Here is a 22,009-nt window from a genome sequence, read left to right as displayed (position 1 = left end):
AATAATAATAATAAAAAAAAATTATATATATATGTAATATATATATATATATATATATAATATAAAAAATATACAGTATATTATAATCACAAGCTTGCAATTTCTGCTGTATAATAATACATTTATTAGGCTATTTAATATGCTTCATCTCTTATATTATAGCACATGTTATTTGAAGTTTCTTTTCTTTTTGATCTCTTAGTATAGATAATACACAGAAAAAGTTATGGAAAAGGGAACTCACAAAATAAGGAATATGGACGATGTTTTTGAGAAGAGATGGAGTCTGACAGAAGGAAAAATATAGCTACACAGGTTAACACGCATGCACATATACATATGCTTGGAGGTGACCTGACGTGAAGGAGGATGCATATGTGTGCCCATGTAAATGATATTACTATATATTTGCACTCCCCCCCTTTTATTTTCTATTAACTTATTTGTTTATTTAATTTATTATTATTACTCTTTTATTTTTGTATTATTATTGGGGTGTTTTTATTTGTCTAGGTTTTTTTTTTTAATTCTATTCTTTCTTTTTATTATTATTATTATTATAATTTCTTTCCTTAATTTTATTTCAATTTTGAATGTTGAAGTTGTTTTTTTCTAGTGTACTTAATGAGTTTTTCTATAAGCTCAACTACTTAAAAAAAATGGTTTATAAACTACTGTAATTACGAACTGTAAATTGCATATATGAAAACAACCTCAAAAAAAGGGAAAAATTAAAGTTTAAAAAAAAAGATAATTCACAGATAAGTGTTCTTGTCTCTGGTATGTTCAGCACTGGAATGTGCACCTTAAAATGTCCACTTAGGCCACAATGTAAAGTAATAAAAAAAGTAAATTGTCCCCCCGGGGAAGGAATCTTTAACTTGTTCTGCAAAAAAGGTCAGAGGTCAGAATCAATTACAGGTCAATACTTGTCCTGGCAACTATGCCTACCAATAGTTATATGTAGGCTATGTATATAAAATTAAGCAAAACAAAAAATAAATTAATCTTTGTCCCGGTATTACCAATGTTTTACTGTCTCCTTCAAATGTGAATTAGTGAAGAATTTCGTGTATAATATTAACCCAATGAAAAGTCCAAATTCCAGGTCCATTAATCTATATCTGCAACATTCCTACTAAGTCCTTTGTATGTAAAGTGGATTCCACTCCAGAAAAGTTAACCCATTAGGGCAAATCTCCATTGTTTATTATCTTAAATATGGGCAGGAAAAAATTATTACAAAGTTAAATCTTTTAACATGATAAAAATGCGGGAAAAACATGAAAAACTCTGGATATTATTAGTTGAACAGTTACATTTTTCTGCTCTGTCTTCCTCAGCATGTTCACTTCCAAGGGATTCACTGTCTTTAACTGTGCACATAGTTGGCCGGACCACGTACGTGTCTGCATTCCTCACAGAGCCTTGTCTTTTTGGGAAGGTCAGCAGAACTGTGGTGGTCTCAAATCTGCAAAAATACAAATGTTCTCAGATATATTTTATGAGGAGTTTTAAAAAAAAAAACTTAGCTCTACTTATCCTCTGTGGTTGTTACAGTAGCTGCCAAAATGATGTTGCTAGGCTGCTAAACTTTGTCCTCAGGCAGGATGACCTCAATAGAATAAAATGCTGCGAGTAGGCTATCCGGGGAGTGGCGCTGTTTGGATGTCATGACCAGGGAGAGCTTCTCAATGCAGTCCAACCTGAATACACTATCCTCAAATACCGGCATGAAGAAAACTAATAAACAGAGGACAGGAGGAGAGAAATAAATCTGGGTTGAGTTTCTACTGGTCTATATTTAAAACTCAATCCTAAATTTGTGTTGGAGTTAAGAATGAAACAGAAAAGAATATATATAATATATGTGTATTATATTTATTTGATTCCACAGTCCTCCTTTATGCGTAGCAAAGATTGGTAGATCTGTAGGGACTGAGATTGTGAGGGTAAAAAGTGTGGGTGCTGACATAATACTCTCTTCTAATTGACCCTTCGAGGGCTACTGTCAGTTTTTCAGGCTCCTATATTTAGGGTCCATGTAGCAGAGAGGTGTTGCAGCCTGGTTACAAGACTCCACCTGACAAGGCTATCTACTGCAAATATAGATTAAATGCAGCCGTCGAACAAAATTTTATTTAAACTTTAGAAAGCTTATTTTGATGTTTGAAACTCAGATTGATAAACAGACTAAGATCACTCTCTCATGCAGTAACATCATACTTCTGACCTATTATCCTTTTGGACCCTGCAAATCCCACCATATGCCAGGACAGCATCTGAACAAGCGAAACTCAGCTATAAAACTGGAAGTTTCTGTGTAACCTATCCCACATTTTATACTACAGTATAATCCTACCAGGTAGCACTGAAAGCGTCCTTGGCACAGTTTAGTAGTTGAGCAGCTCGTTGTGCTGAGCGTCTGCCAATATGACTTCAGTGCCATGAACCAGCTAACCACAGGCAGACAAAAGCACAGGCCATAAAAGCAAACAACTCAACCTGAAAGGTCACTGGAGTTGAAAGGAAGTCACTTTGGAGCTGTAAAACAGGTGGCCGAAATGTGACTCTGATAAATCCACTACTACTACTCCAATACTTTGTATTTTTGTTGCATACAGTGATCTGCTCATTCTGCTCCGTGTCGCCTCTTTCTGCATCTGAACCACAGAGTCCGCCCACAGAGATAGGAGTGACATCACTATGATGTCAAGCACATTTTCCTAAATGAACTATACGATCATTAAATCCAGATGTCCAACTCTCCCCTTTAGGCCGAGGGAAAACGTCAGCCATTGTTTTGTCATTGCATCTAGGATGTATTTGGGGGGATATGATGTCTATCCTGAGACGTGTCCCTTTGACTCAATGCAGGACATTCCAGTATGTGCTGTAGCTGCAGGATGTGCCGCAGGATACAGTACAATAGAACTGGAAAGAAATTAGGCAAGTAAATAAAAGTGATGGAAGGAAGGCAACACTGCAAAATGTAAAGCAGAGTCATTGTTCCTTGTTCTTCATCTTTTCTATTGTCAGACAGCAATTATGACGTCAATGTAGGCAGCTATTCTCCATCTAATCTGTGTAAATTTACTCTTTGAAAGGATGAAACTGCAAACAATGTCTTCAACCAACAAGAGTCTGGGTGGGGTCAGAACTGGTTGTGTGTCTCCACAGGTCAGTAAAGGCCTCATTTTCCTTTTGTTCCTACTCTCTTTTTCTGTTTTCTTTCACTGAAACTGAGATGGCAACATGTTTCAGAGAGCAGCCACTGCCACTCCTGTAGCGACCTGCCACACGCAATGACAGGCACACATAAGCATGCATGCTAATGTGGCGGTGCACACACTTGCAGGTGCACACAAGCATGCACGCGCACTGAGCAGAAAAAAAAATAAATGTGAAGAGGATTCTTTAAAAAAAGAAATTATAAACTAAATACATTTACTCAAGTATTGTACTTAAGTACAGTTTTCATATACTTATACTTTACTTGAGTGTTTTCATTTTATGCTAATTTACACTTCTACTCCACTACATTTTGGAGGTGAATATTGTACTTTTTACTCCACTGTGTTTATTTGACAGCTATTCTAAGCTATTCTAAACTCTTAAATTCTGATATATTATTCTTGAATAAGCTACCCAGCAATATAATTCAAATTAGCTCCTCCTTTACCAGATGCAACATTAAAGTGATGTACACTAGGGCTGTCCCGAATACCATTTTTTGGGCTTCTTTTTTTGAGAAATATTCGAAGGTTTTCGAAGCTTCGATTCGCAGCGCAAATCAGTCTCCATGTGCCCTGTTTCAGAGCCCGGGACAGCGCCACTGCCGCACTACTGTACACACATACACCTCTACACACAACAAACAGCGTCATCCGTCTGAAAATAACTAATAATAATTAATGTTGAAAATTAATTGTGTGATTATTCCTTATTTCATGGGACTATTTGGGGATTTATACATTATTAATACTTATATAAAAAAAACCCGAAGCATTCGAATACTGATTTGGAGGTTGATTACCATGGCAACAGTCGAAGCTTCTAAGCATAAAAGTCAGCCATAGTGTACACATTTATGCATCAATAATTATAATCCCTTAATATAATTTATATACAGTATATGATTCTGAAATGGGTTATCCTGCATAATGAGTATGTTTACTTTTGATACTTTAAGTATGTTTTGATGCTAATACTTTTGTACTTTTTTGTCATTTTAAGTAAGATTTTAAATGCAGGACTTTTACGTGTAACAGGGTAGTTCTACACTGTGGTATTACTACTTTTACTTAAGTCAAAGATCTTAGTACTTCTTCCACCACTGCATTTCCTGTAATAGCGCACCCATACACAGAGCTCCTAAATACACAAACACTCGCTCATTGTGTGGAACGAGGTCAGCACCCAGTTGCAGTTGGCCCAACACGACCTTCAAATACATGCTTAAAACAGGCTCACCCAAATGCACCTATAGCTTAAACACGACCTGGAACGATTCCACATCTACAGTAAATGCTGCTGTGTGTCTTTACATTCCACTCTGACAAGGGCCTGTTGTCTCCAATGCTGTGGTTTTGTTTCACCTTTGTGTTTATGTCTCCCCCACCCTCTCCTCTGACAAAACTGTGTTGAGTGATCACTGCCATTGAAGCCAATGACAAGGGGGCTGAAAGGTATACAGTATCTCTTAGCGACACAAAATATGGGAATACAATCATGTGTGGAATTTGTCATGGCCTCTCCAAGTGACAAATATAGAGGAGCCTGTCTTCCCTCTAATGATCAGGGTGGTACCTCACACATTGACATCTAATCTAAACTCAAATTAGATGAGTTCGCTTTGACTTTTTCAATTATGTCTAAGAATTTTATAATCTCAACTGACTCACAGGTAGATTGTGTACTTATGGTCTACAGTATGTATGATGGGCAATCATCCCCACGCTACAAGTAATAGCCTCAGTGTAGTGACTTGCCCTCATCACTGCTAATTCATCATCCTCCTAATTCGGCATTCATCATCTCTGTAGGAAAGCATTATCTCAACCGTTTGCAAACTGCCAAGTCTTCCTGTTCGCTCCATAACATGATGCATCTAGAAATGGATTCTGCAGCTGTCGCTCTTCCTTTTTCCTTTGTTTTCCCATCCTCTTCCTCCTCCTATTCTCTCCCTATATCAGCACGACAAAAACCTTGAGACATGCTCTAAACAAAAGATGAACACATGCGTTCCTAGATAAACAACAAAAAAGTGGTGGTACTTTAACAGCAGCTGTTCAAAGGGTTTTACTGACCGGAGATAAATTATTACATGTTTGAAATTTGCACATTGAGAGTACAATCTATGGTAGAAGTTGAACTAAATGTTAACATCAGCATGCTAATATGTTCACAAAGACAATGCTAACATGCCGATTTACCACGTTCATCATCTTAGTTTAGCCTGATAGCATGCTTACACTCGCTCATTACCACTAATCACAAAGTACAGCTGAGGCTGATGGGAATCACCAGTGTTGCAGATCTTTGGTCATAAATCTTCAACCTCATGATGGTGGTGGGTGAAAAGTCAGGGGATGAGCAGAGTTATAATTCATCCTGAGGGGGACATGAATGTGGGTACCAAATTTAATGGCAATCCATCTAATTGTTGTTGAGACATTTCATTTTAAAACCACAAATGTTAACTTTATGGTGGCGCTAGAGGAAAGGTAAACGGATCACCAAAGTCAGTAAGATTCATCCTTTGAGGACCATGAGTGTCTGTACAAATTATCATGGTAATCCATCCAATAATTGTTGAGATGTTTCAGTCTGGACCAAAAACCGACTGACTGACATTTCCACCCTGAGAGTCATGCTGCAAGTGTGGCTAAAAAACATCTTTTATGCCACTTGTTTAGGCATGCAAGTGCTCACATTAAAAAAGTCCTGCTGACACCCGTCCGATCCCATCCTCCAATTGAAGTTATGCTTTTAAGGTTCTCCATTAAAGCATTGTGTGGTAATCTATTGCTTTGACGTCATAGCCTAGAGTTATCCTCGTGATATCACATGATATCGTTTGGAAAGCCACAGTGGAGCAGTGCGTGTATGTTATTATATTCTGTGTGGGACATTGTGAAGGCATCCCTGAATTTATTTGAATCGCTCAAAGTCTCTACAAGTCTCTATTGCCAGTAGCTGATGTTTTGATCCTATCACCCAACAGTAATCAATATTTTTTCTGCAATACCTTTCAGCTTATCAGCCACCTGTCGCACTTCAAAGGTTCTCACAAACATGAGTTTGACTCCCGCTGGAAGAGCTTCAACCTTGTGAAGAAATCCATGTAAAATAGAGTGAGAAATCTAACATTTTGTTGTGCTTTCATAACTTTTGTACTACTGTTATTCTGGGAAGTGTTTAAAATCCATGTACTCGCTCCCCAAAGCTTGCATTAGATACATTAGTGATACTGATAACACATCCTATGTTTAGTGACTGGCAAGCGACTGGCAATTCAAAGTGTATAATGCCTTGCCATTGTATTTGCAGCTTCACGGCAGAAAGCAGCACATCAGAGCTCTGCTATTAGAAAGGGTCATGCTCCAGCATTCCTTAATAGAGAAACTACCTTATTGGGTATTGTATTTTTACTATTTATAACTTTTAAGCATTCACCGGGAGCTGTTTCCTCTCTGCTGTGAATTAAATTTGTGTTACCGTTCATTCACCTAAACAGTGTGTTATCTACTGACCTCTTCCAGCAGGTACGTGTGAGCTTCATAGGGGTCTGACACATGGCACACTGGATAGTCATTAAAGCCCAAGCCTCTCAGGTTGGCATCTGTCACATCTGCATTGGTGTGAAAGATGTCAACACTAATTATTACTAGCAGGATCGTAGCATTTTTCTACAGTACACGTGGCGTAAAGGAAGTACAGCCCTCAGCTTGATAACATGTACTGTTTACTCTGTAAACTGACCCCAGGTGTGTAAGACTTTGTCCAACAGGCATGAACTGTATCTCTTAACACTTTGAGTAAACCAGACTTTTTACAGTCTGGTTATCAGTATAATCTACTCTGTTGTCTGTGTCTGCGAGAGATACTACGTCTTTATTCACCTTCAACAGTAACGGTTCATGTCGATGGAGATTGCTTTATCACATAGTTACACTTTGTTTGTTCGATTCATACATTCCTGGAGATGTTTTATGAAGGGGGAGGGATACAGCTATGATTCAGTGATTGGCTAAGTGTATGTTTCATAATCAAAGCTGCCAGTCACAAAACCAAAAGGCAGGACATTAAATGCTTTTTCTTTTTTTTTTAGAGCTAAGGAGGTTAAAAGAGTACAGCAGGGAATAGTGCGCTGTGGTATGTAGTGTAGCAACTATAGCATTAATTTCATGTTTCAATTCCAACTCCTCCTCTGTGTGTGTTGGGTGGTGCCTGAAGGGAACAATGAGGGACTGTCTTCAAGTCTTCACTTGAGCAGTTACGTTGCATCACTTCCTTTACTTTAGTCATCAGATTTCATCCTGCCTTGGCTATTTTAGGTCTTAGTGTGGAGCACCCATTAAAGGAAAATTGCTTTATTTGGTCTGTCTTTGCCTCTCGCCTTTCAGGGTTTAACAAAACATGTGCTACAAGGTCCTATCTTGGAGATACTGATGCCCTTCCTCCAACTTCAAAAGCACTCTCACATACCAAACAGGAATGATACTTCACATCCTGTCTGGTGAGGTAATATCATTTCTGTCTATGGACATTATTAAATTGTGCAAGAGAGATTTTTAATGAACCATGACAAGACACAAAAGAATGAATGTTGGCAGAATAAGCTGCTCCCGCAGGCTTTGGCCTGGCCACTTTGTGCTGCACCTTCATCAGTGGCAGGTTAATGCTCATCCTCACCCAGTACCTCCATTTTTTGTTGATATCATCATCACATTAAGGCATTTGAAGTTCACACATTAAGAGATTTTTTTTAATATCATCCAGGCATTAAAGTCTCCCTGCACTCTTTACTAGAGGTTGGTTGTCTGATATAATTCCCATTTGAAGTGCTACTTCGACATCTTGTTAGTTGTTTGTTTTGCCGGTCTGATCATTTTTGGCGAGCCATGCAATGATCGATGTCATTGTTTAGGTAAATGGGGCAGAGTCAGTGGTTAATGGGTGAGTAATAAATAAGCAAAAATCAAGTAACTCATACAGTTTAAGAGGTAAACTGTTTTCCAGTTACAAGTTGATCTCCAGTGCAGCAATTACAAATGACTATCATAGCCCATAAGGATTAAAACTAATTGTCTTCCTCCATCAAATGTAATTATTATTATTGGGTGTAATTACCTATAATTAGGTGCCACCCTTTTTCAAATTCTGATAAGTCAACATTTCAGAGCGAGCGTTCCTGTTGAGCGTTCCTATGTGCTCCGGCTGATGGGCGGTGCTTGGTATTTCCTCAACTGGTCTCAACATGGCTGCCGGGTCACTAACTTTCTAATTTTACAGCTAAACAGTACACTACAAGATGTTTCTGAAAACATTTGAGGTGAGAAATAGGCATTACTGTAACAGAATATTGATTCATATTTGATCAGCGCTGCCTAGTTTGACCGTTTGATCGGAGTTGTGCCTCATTAGAAAGTGGTATACTTTTGGCTTTATATTCATATCGTTCTATACTTTAATTAACTTTAAAATATAGATTTTTTCCCCCCACATTACTCCCCCCAGTAATGTTGGGTTCCACATTTAAAGGAGGAAGACCTGTAATGAATCTAATAATGAGTTATGGTAAATGCTTTAAAGGTCCCATATTATGCTCATTTTCAGGTTCATACTTGTATTTTGTGTTTCTACTAGAACATGTGTACATGCTGTAATGTTAAAAAAAAACATTTTATTTTCCTCATACTGTCTGCTTGAATATACCTGTACTCACCCTCTGTCTGAAACGCTCCATTTTAGTGCATTTCAACAGAATTGCAACAGAATTGCAACAGAATTGCAACACAATTGCGTTGCCTGACAACAGTTTGGGTCCATGTTTACTTCCTGCCAGCTGATGTCATTCACATACACTGCAGTCAAGGCCTGTAGAAAGGAGGCTGGGTCACGCGTCATCAACGCGTCATCTCTGAGGTATAACACATACGCAGTAAAATCTGGCCAGCACTCGCGTAAATTGAGCCAATCGCATCGCACGACCGCAGCTTCCGTTACACTGCGCATGTGTTGTACCCCACACCCCAAGACCCATGTCCGCCCGTGACCCAGCCTCCTTTCCATAGGCCTTGAATGCAACCGGGAATAAACTGGGACACATTTAGAATGTTTATGTTTAAAACCGTGTAATGGTCTAAATATTGTATATTTGTGACATCACAAATGGACAGAAATCCTGACGGCTTGTTTCGAACGCACAATTTCTGAATACGGGCTGTTTGTATTTCTCCGTAGATTGAGCGTATCGATACTTTCACAGTATTTATAAAGCACTTAAACCTGCTTTATTATATAAAAGACATAAAATCTCACTTTTTTATAATATGGGACCTTTAAAGGAGGAAGACATGTAATGAATCTAATAATGAGTTATGGTAAATGCTTTAAAGGTCCCATATTATGCTCATGAGGGGGGTTTTATGGATTAATTATTGTCGTCAGCAGTAGTTACTCAGCTGGAGCTCCAGATAACAGATGTGCAGAGTTCAGCTGCCTGGTCGCAGAGCTGTGAAGAGAGCAAACTGTGTGGAGCTGAAGTGAAGTCGAGGCGGGGCCAAATTGGTCGACAGCAAGTCTCTCTCTCTCTCTCTCTCTCTGTCTCTGTCTCTCTCTCTCTCTGTGAGTCTGTGTGTCTGTCTCAAACATTCTCGCCAACATGCCTCAAGCATGACAATAAACTGGTTTAGCTGGGTGACTGAGAGGAAAAGAAGCCATGTAACAGAAACGTTTCGACACCTGGACTAGAAGCTCACAGTTTGTGAAGGAAAAACATGGTGAAGAAGGAGGCGAGATGACGGGATTAAAGTTTAACCAAGGAGAGGATTGAGTAAACATCATTAAGGGTGAGTTCACCGAGTGACCTGCTTATGATACATTCTAGAATGTGAAGTGTAACATATGTTGCTACAATGTTGCCTTTAGCTTTGTTTGAAGTTTTTTCTATGTCGGTCTCAGTGGGAGGAAAACGTTTGTTGATCTCATCTGGATTGGACTTTAAGGTGTCCAACAGTTTAATGAGTCATTTATTATCTTATTTTCGACTTGCCAGTGTTTTTTTTGGGTGTTTTTGTCTGAGGTGTGGTGTTTCCTCTCAGTACTTCTCATATTATGTGACTTTACATGAACTTGCAAATGGAGACTTGGCCGGGCTTGTGGCCAGAGGGAGGAGCCCCACCCATATAACCCATCTATCTATCTATCTATCTATCTATCTATCTATCTATCTATGTGGTTAGATTTCTTCTAACCTCATTCATTGTGCTGCTTGTCTCTATAGTATAGTATTATAGCTGAGAGGATCCATATGGTAAATGCTCCATCTCTTGTATGTATGGAAGCCACAGATCTGAGCAGAATGATGTAAGCTGTAGGACTGGATGGCATGGTTGGATATATTATATAAGATCTTTTTTTTTCAGATTTTAAGATAAGATAAGATATTGCTTTATAAGTCCCACAGTGGGGGAATTTGCAGTGTACAGCAGCAAAGGGGATAGTGCAAAAAACAAGAAGCATCAGCTAACACAGTAAAAAAACAAAGTGAAACAAAATATGAACCATTAACTATAAGGAAATATAAAAATAGGAGCAGTATACACAGTATTGACAATAAACAGACTATTAACAAAATTGCAAAAGTGGAAAAATTATATTGCACAGTGAGAATGAAATGTACATAATGTACATCACAATATGGCAAATGGATGCAAAAATCACATATGAAATATAGTCAAAATGATGCTCAAGCCAATGAAAACCACTATTGTGCTCATCTGACACTTCAAACATGTAAAACAAATACTGCAGTAATCATTCATATGGACAACAGGATGTGATCATCCCATAATATAAACTATCACAAGTAGGGTTGTAACAGTATGAGATCTTTACGGTACGATAACCGTCTCAGAAAGTATCACGGTATTACACTATTATTATTATTATTATTATTATTATTAGTAGTAGTAGTAGTAGTAGTCGTATATTGAGGACCACAAGAGTCACATAAATATTGATTAATAACTAATTGTACAATAAAAATAACCATTAATACTTATGAAAGACAATAAACAATGATCATGAATTTATGGGCTGGGGCTGATGATTATTTTCTCTATCAATTGATTGTTTTGTCCAAAAAATGTCACAAAATGTTGAAAACATACTATCACGAATAGGGTTGTAATGGTAGGAAATTGTTACAGTACGATAACCATCTCTGAAAATATCGTGGTATACGGTATTACAATATTATTATTATTATTAGTAGTAGTAGTAATAGTATATGGAGGACCATAAGAGTCATGTAAATAGTTATAAAGCATTTAATTGATTAATAACTAATTGTACAATAAAAATATCCATTAATAAATTTGTTTATAAGAAGAATGATAAAAAGAATATTTTAAAATTTGAATTATTTATTGATGGATTCATATTTCATTTGTAAATTCTTTTTATAATTCTTTTTATTGCCCATTAAAATATCAAATACTGAATTACTTTGTAATTTAGTCCATTTATTCATAGATTAATAAATATATTTTTAAATGCCTATTTTACTGTGCAATTAGTTATTAATCAATTAAATGCTTTATTACTATTTACGTGACTCTTGTGGTCCTCCAAAGTAGCAGTGGTAGTGGTAGTATCCATTACAATGACCCTTAAAGGAATAAGAACAGAATTATAAATATGATTTAAAAAAAATAGCATGTAAGTATAATATGTTATATAACTAAAGCATGTTAGTTTACATGTTAGCAGCACTAAAGCATGTAATTAACTACTCAAGGAAAATTACATACGCAGTGAGCTTTTAAAATAATGTCCTATGGTTATTCACAATTAAAGTGAAATCTTACAGATGCCACCGGATGACACAGAGGTACATGATTTTGTTCAGATTACCGGTCTCATGCACTACTGTCAGGATATAGTGACCGTTTTATAAAAATAACTTTTTTAAATTATATTTGCTCCACTGCAGCTTTAACATACAGTATACTGCAGATGCGGGGTTTTTTTCAATACTGTAGATCAGCAAATGTACACAATATGATAACCGTCAACTTTGATACCATGGTATACACTGTACCTTGATACTGGTATACCGTTACAATCCTAATCACAAGTTCCCAGAGCCCAGGGTGATGTCCTCAAAATGTTTTGTTTAGTCAGACAAAATGCAAAACTAAACCTAAATGTTTTCAATTTACTATCATATAAGACAAAGAAAAACAAAAAAATATTCCCTTTTGAGAAGCTGGAACCAGAGAAATGTGGGCATTTTTGCTTGTGAAGTGATTCTTGACAGTTAACTGATTATCAAAATTGTTGCAGATTAGTTTTCAATCATTCAGCTCTAATTAAGTTATCATTCAGAACTATCTAGCTGGTATTCTTGTTGTGATATCTGGTGAAACTGAAACATATGTGTAGTGTGAAAATGATTCAACTATATACAATAAATTCATCACATGACTCCTTTTTCCCTCTCTCTCTCTCTGTAGACTACAGAATGGCACATCGCTCTCAGTGTTCCTCTGCTGGGGATAACCCCCTGGACCCCAACTACCTCCCCCCTCACTATCGGGAAGAGTACCGCTTGGCTATTGACGCCCTGATTGAGGAAGACTTGGACGGATACTATCAGTTCCTCCAAAAAGCAGATGTGGTGGACTTCCTGTCCTCAACTGAGGTTCAGTATATTCAGAACTCTGTTCAGGCCCCTCAGCAGCACAACCACCCTGAACAACATTTTCAGGAGACTGGGGTAGATGGCTCCTCAGACACTTACTGGCCGATTCACTCTGACCTGGACGCCCCAGGTTTGGACCTCGGCTGGCCTCAACAGCACCCCTTTATTGGGCCCACAGAGGTCACCACTCTGGTCAACCCCCCTGAGCCTGACATGCCGAGTATCAAGGAGCAGGCCCGACGACTTATCAAGAATGCTCAGCAGGTAGATCTTTCACTTTCTTGGCGGAGGGAGACTTCATGCTAAACTTGTCTTTGAGGAGTCATTCTCCTGACAATGAGTTTCAATTTTGGTCTTGTTTGTGGCTTCTGTTTCCTCAGGTGGTTGCTATAGTGATGGACATGTTTACTGATGTTGACATATTTGCGGATATTCTTGATGCTGCCATGAGGAATGTTGCCGTCTACATCATCCTAGACAAGCAGAACGCACATCACTTCGTCAACATGGTGTCCAACTGCAGAGTCAATATACAGAACATTCAAGTGAGTACATATTCCTTAAAAAAATCAATTCAATAACAAAACAGAAAAGGCTGCTGCTTACACATGTGTATACACAAATTCCATTTGTCTTTTCCTTTCCTTTTTCTTTCAACCTTTCAATCACAGGTCATTTGAGAGAGAGTTTTTCTATTAGCTGTTCATTCAACGGAGGCAGTTCTCAATCACTCCGAACCCCGATCAAACGGTCAAACTAGGCAGAGCTGATTAATATGAATGTTACTGTAATGCCTATTTCTCATCTCAAATGTTTTCAGAAACATCTTGTAGTGTACTGTTTAGCTGTAAAATGAGAAAGTTTGCTCCGGCTGGTGGGCGTTGCTTGGTATTTCCTCAACTGATCTCAACATGACTGCCAGGTCACAAACTTTCTCATTTTACAGCTAAACAGTTCACTATCATATTTGCTCTAACCTGCCTACTTTAGCTTTAAAATGTAAAATAAAACACAGTTATTTAAACAGTACAACTTGGGAGACTTAAGATCACATTTCTAAAATATCCAAAGGGTATAAGAGAATTGATTTTAATGAGTTGCTGTATTTTGTTCCAGGAGTCAAGTGCACTAAAATTGAAAGCAGTTTTTCCAAGTTCAGCCCTAGCTCGTCGAAAATCAAGCAAGAGACAGTCAGTAGAGTGTCTGATAAAATCCATCTGAGTGACAGAGTAGTCCTTCAAGTACTCCCAATCAGCTCAGCCCACCCATCAAAGCCTTCAGGGTTTTTTTTTTTAACGGTTCTAAAAAGGTTTGAACCTGAAGTAGTAGTAGTAAATGAGTTAGTAAATAAGTTTAAATATTCAGTGATCTCTTTCTTTAAAAAGTAAGAAAGTTATGAATGCAGTAATATTTAACCAGCTAATTTACTACAAATATTTATCTTGCTTTGAATACATAAGCTGAAAAACATGAAACATGCAGATCCATTGTTATAGTAGGTTTTTAGATTAAGTAAGTAGGTCACAGACATAGTCACAAAGTGCTTAACAAGGGCATTATGCAAACATACAAGAAAGAAATCATATAAAATGAAGTGACCACACATGTTTTAAGAAGTGGAAAAACACAATATGTGAAAAAAAACACAGTGCACAATAAATACATAAAGTGCAGGCCTGGTGCATACAGGGTACCCCAAAGCCTGTCTAAACAGGTATGTCTTTAGGTAAAAAAATCCACAGAGTCAGCGGACCGTAAGCGCGCGGGCAGAGCATTCCAGAGTTTAGGTGCTACGGCCTCGAAAGCTCGATCACCACGGCTCTTAAGACGGGTGATGTGAGACCGTTTATTTGACCTTGTGAGTAGTCCAGCGGCAGCATTCTGCCTGCAGACGATCGAGAGCAGACATACTGAGTGAGGAGAAAAGTGTGTTACAGTGAGTTACATGAGATTACATAAAGGCGTGTATAAGCATGTCTAGTTCAGCCGTTGAAACTACAAATCTCAGTTTACTAATATTTCTGGGTGTCAAACAACGAGGATTGATCTAGTATCAAAGAGGATTCATCAAGTAATACTTAAAGGATAAGTCTGGAGATATTCTGCATTTTCTTAATTATCAACAAAGCAGCGAAAAGATCAAAAACTACAATTAATTGATTCTACAAACAAGTACAGGCTGTGTATCTGAAGTGTGATATAGCTTGTTCCTCGGTGCCATGGAGCTCGAAAAACAATTGAAAATATATTATTGATGCACAACGTTGCACTGGGTACCTTGTTCTCCTTTATCCGATGAACATGGGCGTTGTAGTTTTTCTCTGAGTCACTGTCCTGCTGCCGTAAATACTCACTGGAGCACCAAATGTGTATTAGTCCACAGCTGAAAACAGTCCACAACATATGCACTATTTACTCCTGACTGAGTAACATTTGCTAAAATCTACAGTGCCCAGTTATATCTGTGCTTATATTTGTGCCTCATTTTTGTTGATGTTCAGTAGGAACGAATGGGCTTGGGGCTGAGAGCCACAGACAGAGTAGGGAAGTCACATTGTATTGAGTCATGGGATTAGTTGGCAGAGAGAATATCGCCAGATTTATCCTGTAACGGTTTCACTCCGTCCATGTTAACCAAACTTGTGAATAAAAGCAGAAATACAGTTAGGTACACTACAGCTGTTGCTAAGGTGACTCCATCATACAAACAAAGAAAACTTATCAGCCCTTTTTTCCCAACATTGCGTGGCTGGCTTGCACTCCTGACTGACTTGAGTGTATTATTATATGTATATACTATTATTCCTAAATTATTGAGCAAACAACAGTCAACAAGTTATTAAAAATAACACCTTCATCTTGCTTTGTCCAGCAATGTGAATCTTACTTGCTATATATCAAGTCTCTAGGCCGTTTATGATGTTTTGTTCCTGTGTGTCACTTTACCTTGTTTGTCATTGACTTTGTGACATGTTTGCTTTTACTGTATGTGTGTTCTTGTGTATTCCTGTAACATTGTGCTATGTTGTCCTCAAATTAAGTCATTCAAACACATCTGGCACATTTTATAATATAATATGTATTGTCATTGTTATATATACAATAAATATAGACAGTTTTCCATTGATAGGAATCACTGTAACTCCATACTACTGTTAAAAGGTACTTCATATGCAGCCATTTTCTATCTCTGATTTGGTAGTGGTTTTGCTCAAGCAATGCTGCCACCTAACTTGGATTGCAATTATAACATTAACACCACGAGGGTTTGGCTGCGGCCTGTAGCACCTCACGCCACGCCACGCCCACCTCACGCCTGATTTGATGTGTTTCTTGCAGCTTTTACGTGTGAGAACAGTGTCTGGCATCACGTACCACTGCCGCTCAGGGAAATCCTTCAAAGGTCAGATGATGGATCGCTTCTTGTTGACAGACTGCAGGGCTGTGCTGAGTGGAAACTACAGGTGAACACATTTAAAACTGCCACAGAAAGCCATACATCTACACTTACATACCACACAAGGATTTGATTGATTTATGTTTTCATGAATATATGTAGGTTTGCATAAAAAACCTACATGTGTATACCATGAATTAAGTGCTTCTATTAATTTCTACTTATTGTCATGTCTTTGTCCAGCTTCATGTGGTCTTTTGAGAAGCTCAACCGCTGTATGGCACACCTTTTCCTTGGACAGCTTGTGTCGACCTTTGATGAAGAGTTTCGGATTCTGTTCGCTCAGTCTGATCCGTTGGTGCTTGAAAATTTCACTCCAATGGAAGAGCTTAGCCTTAAAAGGCAATATCCAAGTGAAAGAACACTGTATAGAGAGCCAAAGAACGCCGCTCATCAAGAGGAATGGCCGAGACAGTCCTATGATGATCTGGATTGGAGAATGATGTCCCTTAAAAAGCAGGAATACATGCACGGCCCTGCAGATACGTACAACAGATTTAAATCCCAGCAATCTCGCATGGATCCGTCTTTTGATCAGGGCCCCTCCAGGATGCCCATGATAGAAAATCTCGCCTTCAAACGTCACAGTTATGCTGAAGGCGTTCACAGTAGATACTCTCACCCATTCCTGCAGCAACAGGGAATGCCAGAGCCTGAGAACCAAGGAAGGCATCTCCACAGGGGGCAGCAGCCTGGACCAGGACCAGGACCAGGACCAGGACGAGGACGAGGACCAGGACCAGGAAAAGAAGCAGATTACAGTGGCAATGACAAGTTCTGGAACCAAGACTTTTATTCAGGAGATCAGTACTCTGATCCTGGTTTTCCACAGGAAACGGAGCCACTTGATAACTTTGACCCTGTGCTTAACTATTTATCATCTACCAGAAATGCAGACGTTGATCAGGGCTCTGAGAAATCACTACCTGCATCAGATTTACCATTTGGTTCACCTCACCCTAGAAGATCGAATAGGCGCCAGCCTAATGCCTGTCAAACATCTCCCACCCCCTCAAATCCCTCTGATCAGAAGCAGTATTTCCAGGAGCCTGACCGCAAGGATCCTATGGTGAAACGGGGGCTGAGAAACTGGAGGATTAGCTCATACCTCAGTGCACATGATAATCCAGGAGATGAAGGCCTGCCATCGACACCACCTAATGCAGATCCTTTTGAGGAGCCCTCTTACCCCATGCAGCAAACACCAGGCATAGATTTATCAATCCCTAAAGTCCCTAATGTCAGAGAGTTTAGGATTCCTGCAGTTCCCAGGGCAAGTCAGATACCAAATTATGCCAAAACCACTGCACAAGAACAGCCAAAGAAATTGCCTGATGAACTTACTGCAGTAGCAGCAGAAACCAAAACAACACCAACACCTTCAGAATCATCATCCACAACTGACGTGGAGGAGGCAGAGCAAAAGGAACCAAAAACTACTGGTCTTCGAAGGGAGGAGTCGTTCCGTAGGAAATACAATGCAGCGATACCGAGGAGCTCTAGGTTAAGATCCTCTCTGATATTCAGCTCTCTGGAGCAGCAGCAACATACTTCTCAAGATACCAAAGCTGCTCTAGGCCAACAGGATGAGGAAAGTGACAAAAATGAGGCAGAACAGACAAAACCCCCTTTTGTTTCTCAGGTTTTGGGACAAAGGAGGACTACTGCAAGAGAACCTTTTGAATGGAGCCGTTACATGAAGTCTGCCACAGACCCATCCAAACCAGATGATTCACCAAAGGACAAAAATTCAAAGGATCTTTCAGAGATACAAGAATCATTAAAACCACCAGATGAAGAGCAAGCAAAACCTTCACCATCAATGCCCCGATCCAAGGCTTCTAACGCTGACTTGCCTCAAACCAATCAGCCAGAACAGCCACCCATGCTCACCACTCCATTGTTTGTAGATATGAGTGATCCTGATAACAGGCTCATGTTTTTCAAAGAGATGGCAGCAAAACGCAAAGCCGCTAAAGCTGCAGAAGCTGCAGAAGCTGAAAAGAACAAAGAGAAGGCTTTGATGGAATCACCAACTGAACTAAAAAACAACAATACTGTTAAAAAGGAGGAACCTGTACCAAAAGAAACCTCAGAAAAGATGGCTGATGCTTCAACATCTGAGGGTGTATTAGAAAAAAATGCTACTGCAGAGGATGCAGGGAAAACAGTATCCACAGAAGCATGCAAGTCAGTCAGTCTGTCTTTAGATGCCAGTGATAAGACTAGCAAGCAGGACAGTCAGGTCAAGACTGATCCCAATACCTCCCAAAGCTGTAAACAAGAACAAACAAGAGTTTCAACTGATTCAGAGAAGATAGAGCTGAAGAACTGCCAATCAGCAGCAACTGGGTCTGTTTCTGCAGAAACAGAAGCACCTCAGAGCGAACCACCAGAAGAGCCAAAGCTCTCAAATCCTGCTGTAAAAACGAGTAGCCCCAGTCATCCACCTACACCAACAACAACTACTCCTGCTAGTGTTCCTTCTCTTGCACAAGGTACTGATGAAAAAGAAAGCACATGCCTTGATTCTACCTCAAAGGAGTCTAGTTCACTCACTCCCAGTTCAGTGGAGGTACCACCATCTTCTGCAGTTGCTGCATTGGATTCTAACACCCAAAGTCCTGAATCAGTTCAGTTAGAAACCAGCGTCTCCTCTCCTCCTCTGCTACCTGAACAACACACTGGATCAGAATTAAGCTCTTCCATCCCACCGGGCCAAAACTCTTCCTCTGATCACATTCTACCAGATTCTGGTTCACAGATCAATCCAAGTCCTTCACCCTCTAGCTCTGCTCCTCTTTCCACTCCAGCAGAGACCATATCCTCTAATGTTACCCCAGAAGATTCAAGCTCTCCGCTAACTTCCAGCACATTGTCCCCAAATGCACAGGAATCTGTCACCCCTTCACCACCAGAACCCTCCCAATTGACACCATCCGAGACCCGTTCAGCAGCTGACTCTGCACATGTTGAATCTGATATTTCTCCTGACACATGTGCTGCTGATTCAGAGCCAAACACATCCTCATCACAGCCCAGTACAAAGACTGAAGAATCTTGTGATCCTACACCTTCAGAAAAAGATGTCCCTGAATCAGAAAACAACGCTGCTCCAAAGAGTGTTGGAGAGGAATCGGAGGTTCTTGGATCATCAAAGGATGTCATAGCTGATAGCACACCTCCTAGCCTTAGCCCTTCATTGCCTGAATCATGTTTACCAAATGTATCTGATCTGGAAAGTAAATCCACACCTGCTGAAAATGAGACTCCTACCCCCTCCCCAGCAGACACTCTACCCAAGCATTCACCAGCAGAAACAAGCTCTCCTGTCCACCCAGACTTGACTCCTAATGCTTCCCAGCCAGAAAGACAAGCGACCCCTCCCTCCGAACTTAACCTGACAGAAATTGTCGCTCCTTCTCCTACTGAAACAGTATCATGTTCTCAACTAACGGAGTCGGTTGGATCAGTTTTGTCCCCTGAGGCTGAAAAAACATTGGCTACATTGCACAGCGCCTCAGATACTAACTGTCATCCAAAGGAGATTGCAACAGACGCCACCGAAACTCCAATGCTCCTATCAGCAGAAACGTCAAGCCCATCTGAGCGTACCTCAAAAGTCCCAATAGAGCCTGACCTGCCGTGCAAAACACCTGAATCTGTGACTTGTGAACCCCACCCTTCAGAGCCACCTGTACCTGCTGAAAATAGTAATACGGACATTCAGAATGACTTAAGCAAAGAACCTGAAATGTCTGTCCCTGGTGAGGAAAAAACTGATGATACAGAGACCACAAATAAGGAGAATGAAACTACTACACAGGAGTCAGTCTGCAATGAGAAAACAAATGAACAAGTAGGTGAGAAAACAAATGAACACGTAGGGAAAAATAACTGCTCCGAAACGCCAGAGATCACATCAGATGAAGTCGTTCCTCCGTCACCACAGTCCAAGCAGCCAAAGTCAAACCAGTCTCGCTACTCATCATCAACAGCCAACGTGCTCTCAAGCAGCAACCTCAGAGACGATACAAAGCTGCTTTTGGAGCAAATTTCTGCCAACAGCCAAAGCAGGAACGAAGCTGCCAAAGAGTCTCCGGTCACTGATGACGAGAAAGAAGACGAAGCTGACAAAAATGCCAAAAGGGAGAAAGAACGAGGGATCAGGTCATTTACCAAAGAGCAGTCAAGTCAGGACCGCGAGAAGCTGCTGGAGAAGATTCAGAACATGAGGAAGGAGAGGAAAGTTTACAGCCGATTTGAGGTATGAATACATTAACACCATCGTTACTATTACCTATTTAAATGCACGTTGTGTTGCCCCTGTTGTGACTCATTTTGTGTCTCCATTACTTTCACAGATGGCACCTTAAATGGGATCGAAAGAAAGTTGAGAGAATAAACAGCGCACACCGTGTGTGTAGAAGCAAAGTCAATTAAAAGCTGAAATGATGACCAAGACATTTTCTCACCAAAGACATTTAATAGAAGTGGGATTTCTCTGTTTGTCCTCTGCAAACAAGGCACAAGAGGAGGCAGGGTACCTGTATCAGTGGCACTGAACGTTAAAGGGTAAAACTATCAGTGATACAAATGAATACAAATCTGATGTCCCAAATACATGTGCCATGACCAACAAAGGGCTTCTTCCAGTGGGCGAATCACCAAGTTGCTACTATTGTGAAAAGTACATGGACTGAGACTACATATGTGTGATCAAATATGTTTTTACTGACTGCATGGGTAAAGTGCAATGCTTGCAACAGGTTGTTTTCTGTGATGAGTTCTGTCCTTGCCTTTTTTACAGCACTGACAGCCATTACATTAATGTTAGCTGGTTTTAAGACAAAATGTGATGTAAAAGTATAATAGAGAATCTAAAGTAGTCAGAGTTTGTCAAACTGTAATATACTGCCGTTTATATTTTAGTATTTCACAACCATGTTAAACAAAGATTTTGATAATCGTGTTTGTGATGCAAGTGAATATATAAATTCATATGCATGCAGGACTGTTCTGGTATAAATAATAATAGCTTTAATTCTTTTATAATCTGAATCAAACATGGAATTGAAACATTATGAACAAACCTAAGTTTAAACATGATGTGCCTACAATATGAATGTGTAGATCATTGCACACCACACAGTAGGTCATATTTTTGGTTTCTTTTTTTCTATCTATCCAGTAGTCATTAAGGTTAAATGTCAATTTCCCAAGCTGCACCTGGTTTCCTTAAAGGGTCAGTTCACCCAAATTACCTGAATCGTCCAAATTGTTTCTATTTTGATGATTTGTGAAACAAACAAACATAAGGAAAGATATCTTGCTTTTTAAGTGTTTAAATTAAATTTTTGGCCATGTGAAGCCAAAGCTACCTTTGTTACATTTTTGTAATTTGCTGGAACCAACCCTTTAATTGTCTGTGAAAATGTGCTTTTTTTCAATGAAAACTAGTCATACCTGCAACAAGAAATTCTGAAACTGCAAAGACTTTACACAACAGTATGTAGAATTTTGCTCTGAAAGTTACACTTTTTATAATGGATTTATGAACGCTGTCTTCGGCACTACAACACTAGCAAATTTGTAAATAAAATGTCTTTAAAATGTGT

General features: G+C 39.4%; 1 protein-coding gene across 1 annotated transcript; it reads left to right on the top strand.

The window, feature by feature from the left end:
- Window positions 1-9,412: 9,412 nt before the first annotated feature.
- fam83ha (family with sequence similarity 83 member Ha) lies at window positions 9,413-22,006 on the top strand. The gene is made up of 6 exons (XM_037782230.1): window positions 9,413-10,076; window positions 12,747-13,198; window positions 13,315-13,479; window positions 16,274-16,398; window positions 16,575-20,658; window positions 20,756-22,006. The coding sequence occupies exons 2-6, from the start codon at window positions 12,755-12,757 to the stop codon at window positions 20,765-20,767; spliced, it is 4,830 nt and encodes a 1,609-aa protein (XP_037638158.1). The 5' UTR covers window positions 9,413-10,076; window positions 12,747-12,754; the 3' UTR covers window positions 20,768-22,006.
- The last annotated feature ends 3 nt before the right edge of the window (window positions 22,007-22,009 follow it).

The sequence above is a fragment of the Sebastes umbrosus genome, chromosome 10 (genome assembly GCF_015220745.1).
Source record: "Sebastes umbrosus isolate fSebUmb1 chromosome 10, fSebUmb1.pri, whole genome shotgun sequence".
Taxonomy (NCBI): domain Eukaryota; kingdom Metazoa; phylum Chordata; class Actinopteri; order Perciformes; family Sebastidae; genus Sebastes; species Sebastes umbrosus.
Note: the sequence above shows the minus strand (reverse complement) of the source record. Positions and strands in the feature narration are given on the sequence as shown.

Excerpts from the sequence above, each read along its gene's own strand:
- fam83ha (XM_037782230.1), top strand. The coding sequence starts at position 12,755 with ATGGCACATCGCTCTCAGTGTTCCTCTGCTGGGGATAACCCCCTGGAC. Across the intron at positions 13,199-13,314 it reads TTATCAAGAATGCTCAGCAG|GTGGTTGCTATAGTGATGGA; the intron begins GTAGATCTTTCA and ends CTGTTTCCTCAG. Across the intron at positions 16,399-16,574 it reads GTGCTGAGTGGAAACTACAG|CTTCATGTGGTCTTTTGAGA; the intron begins GTGAACACATTT and ends GTCTTTGTCCAG.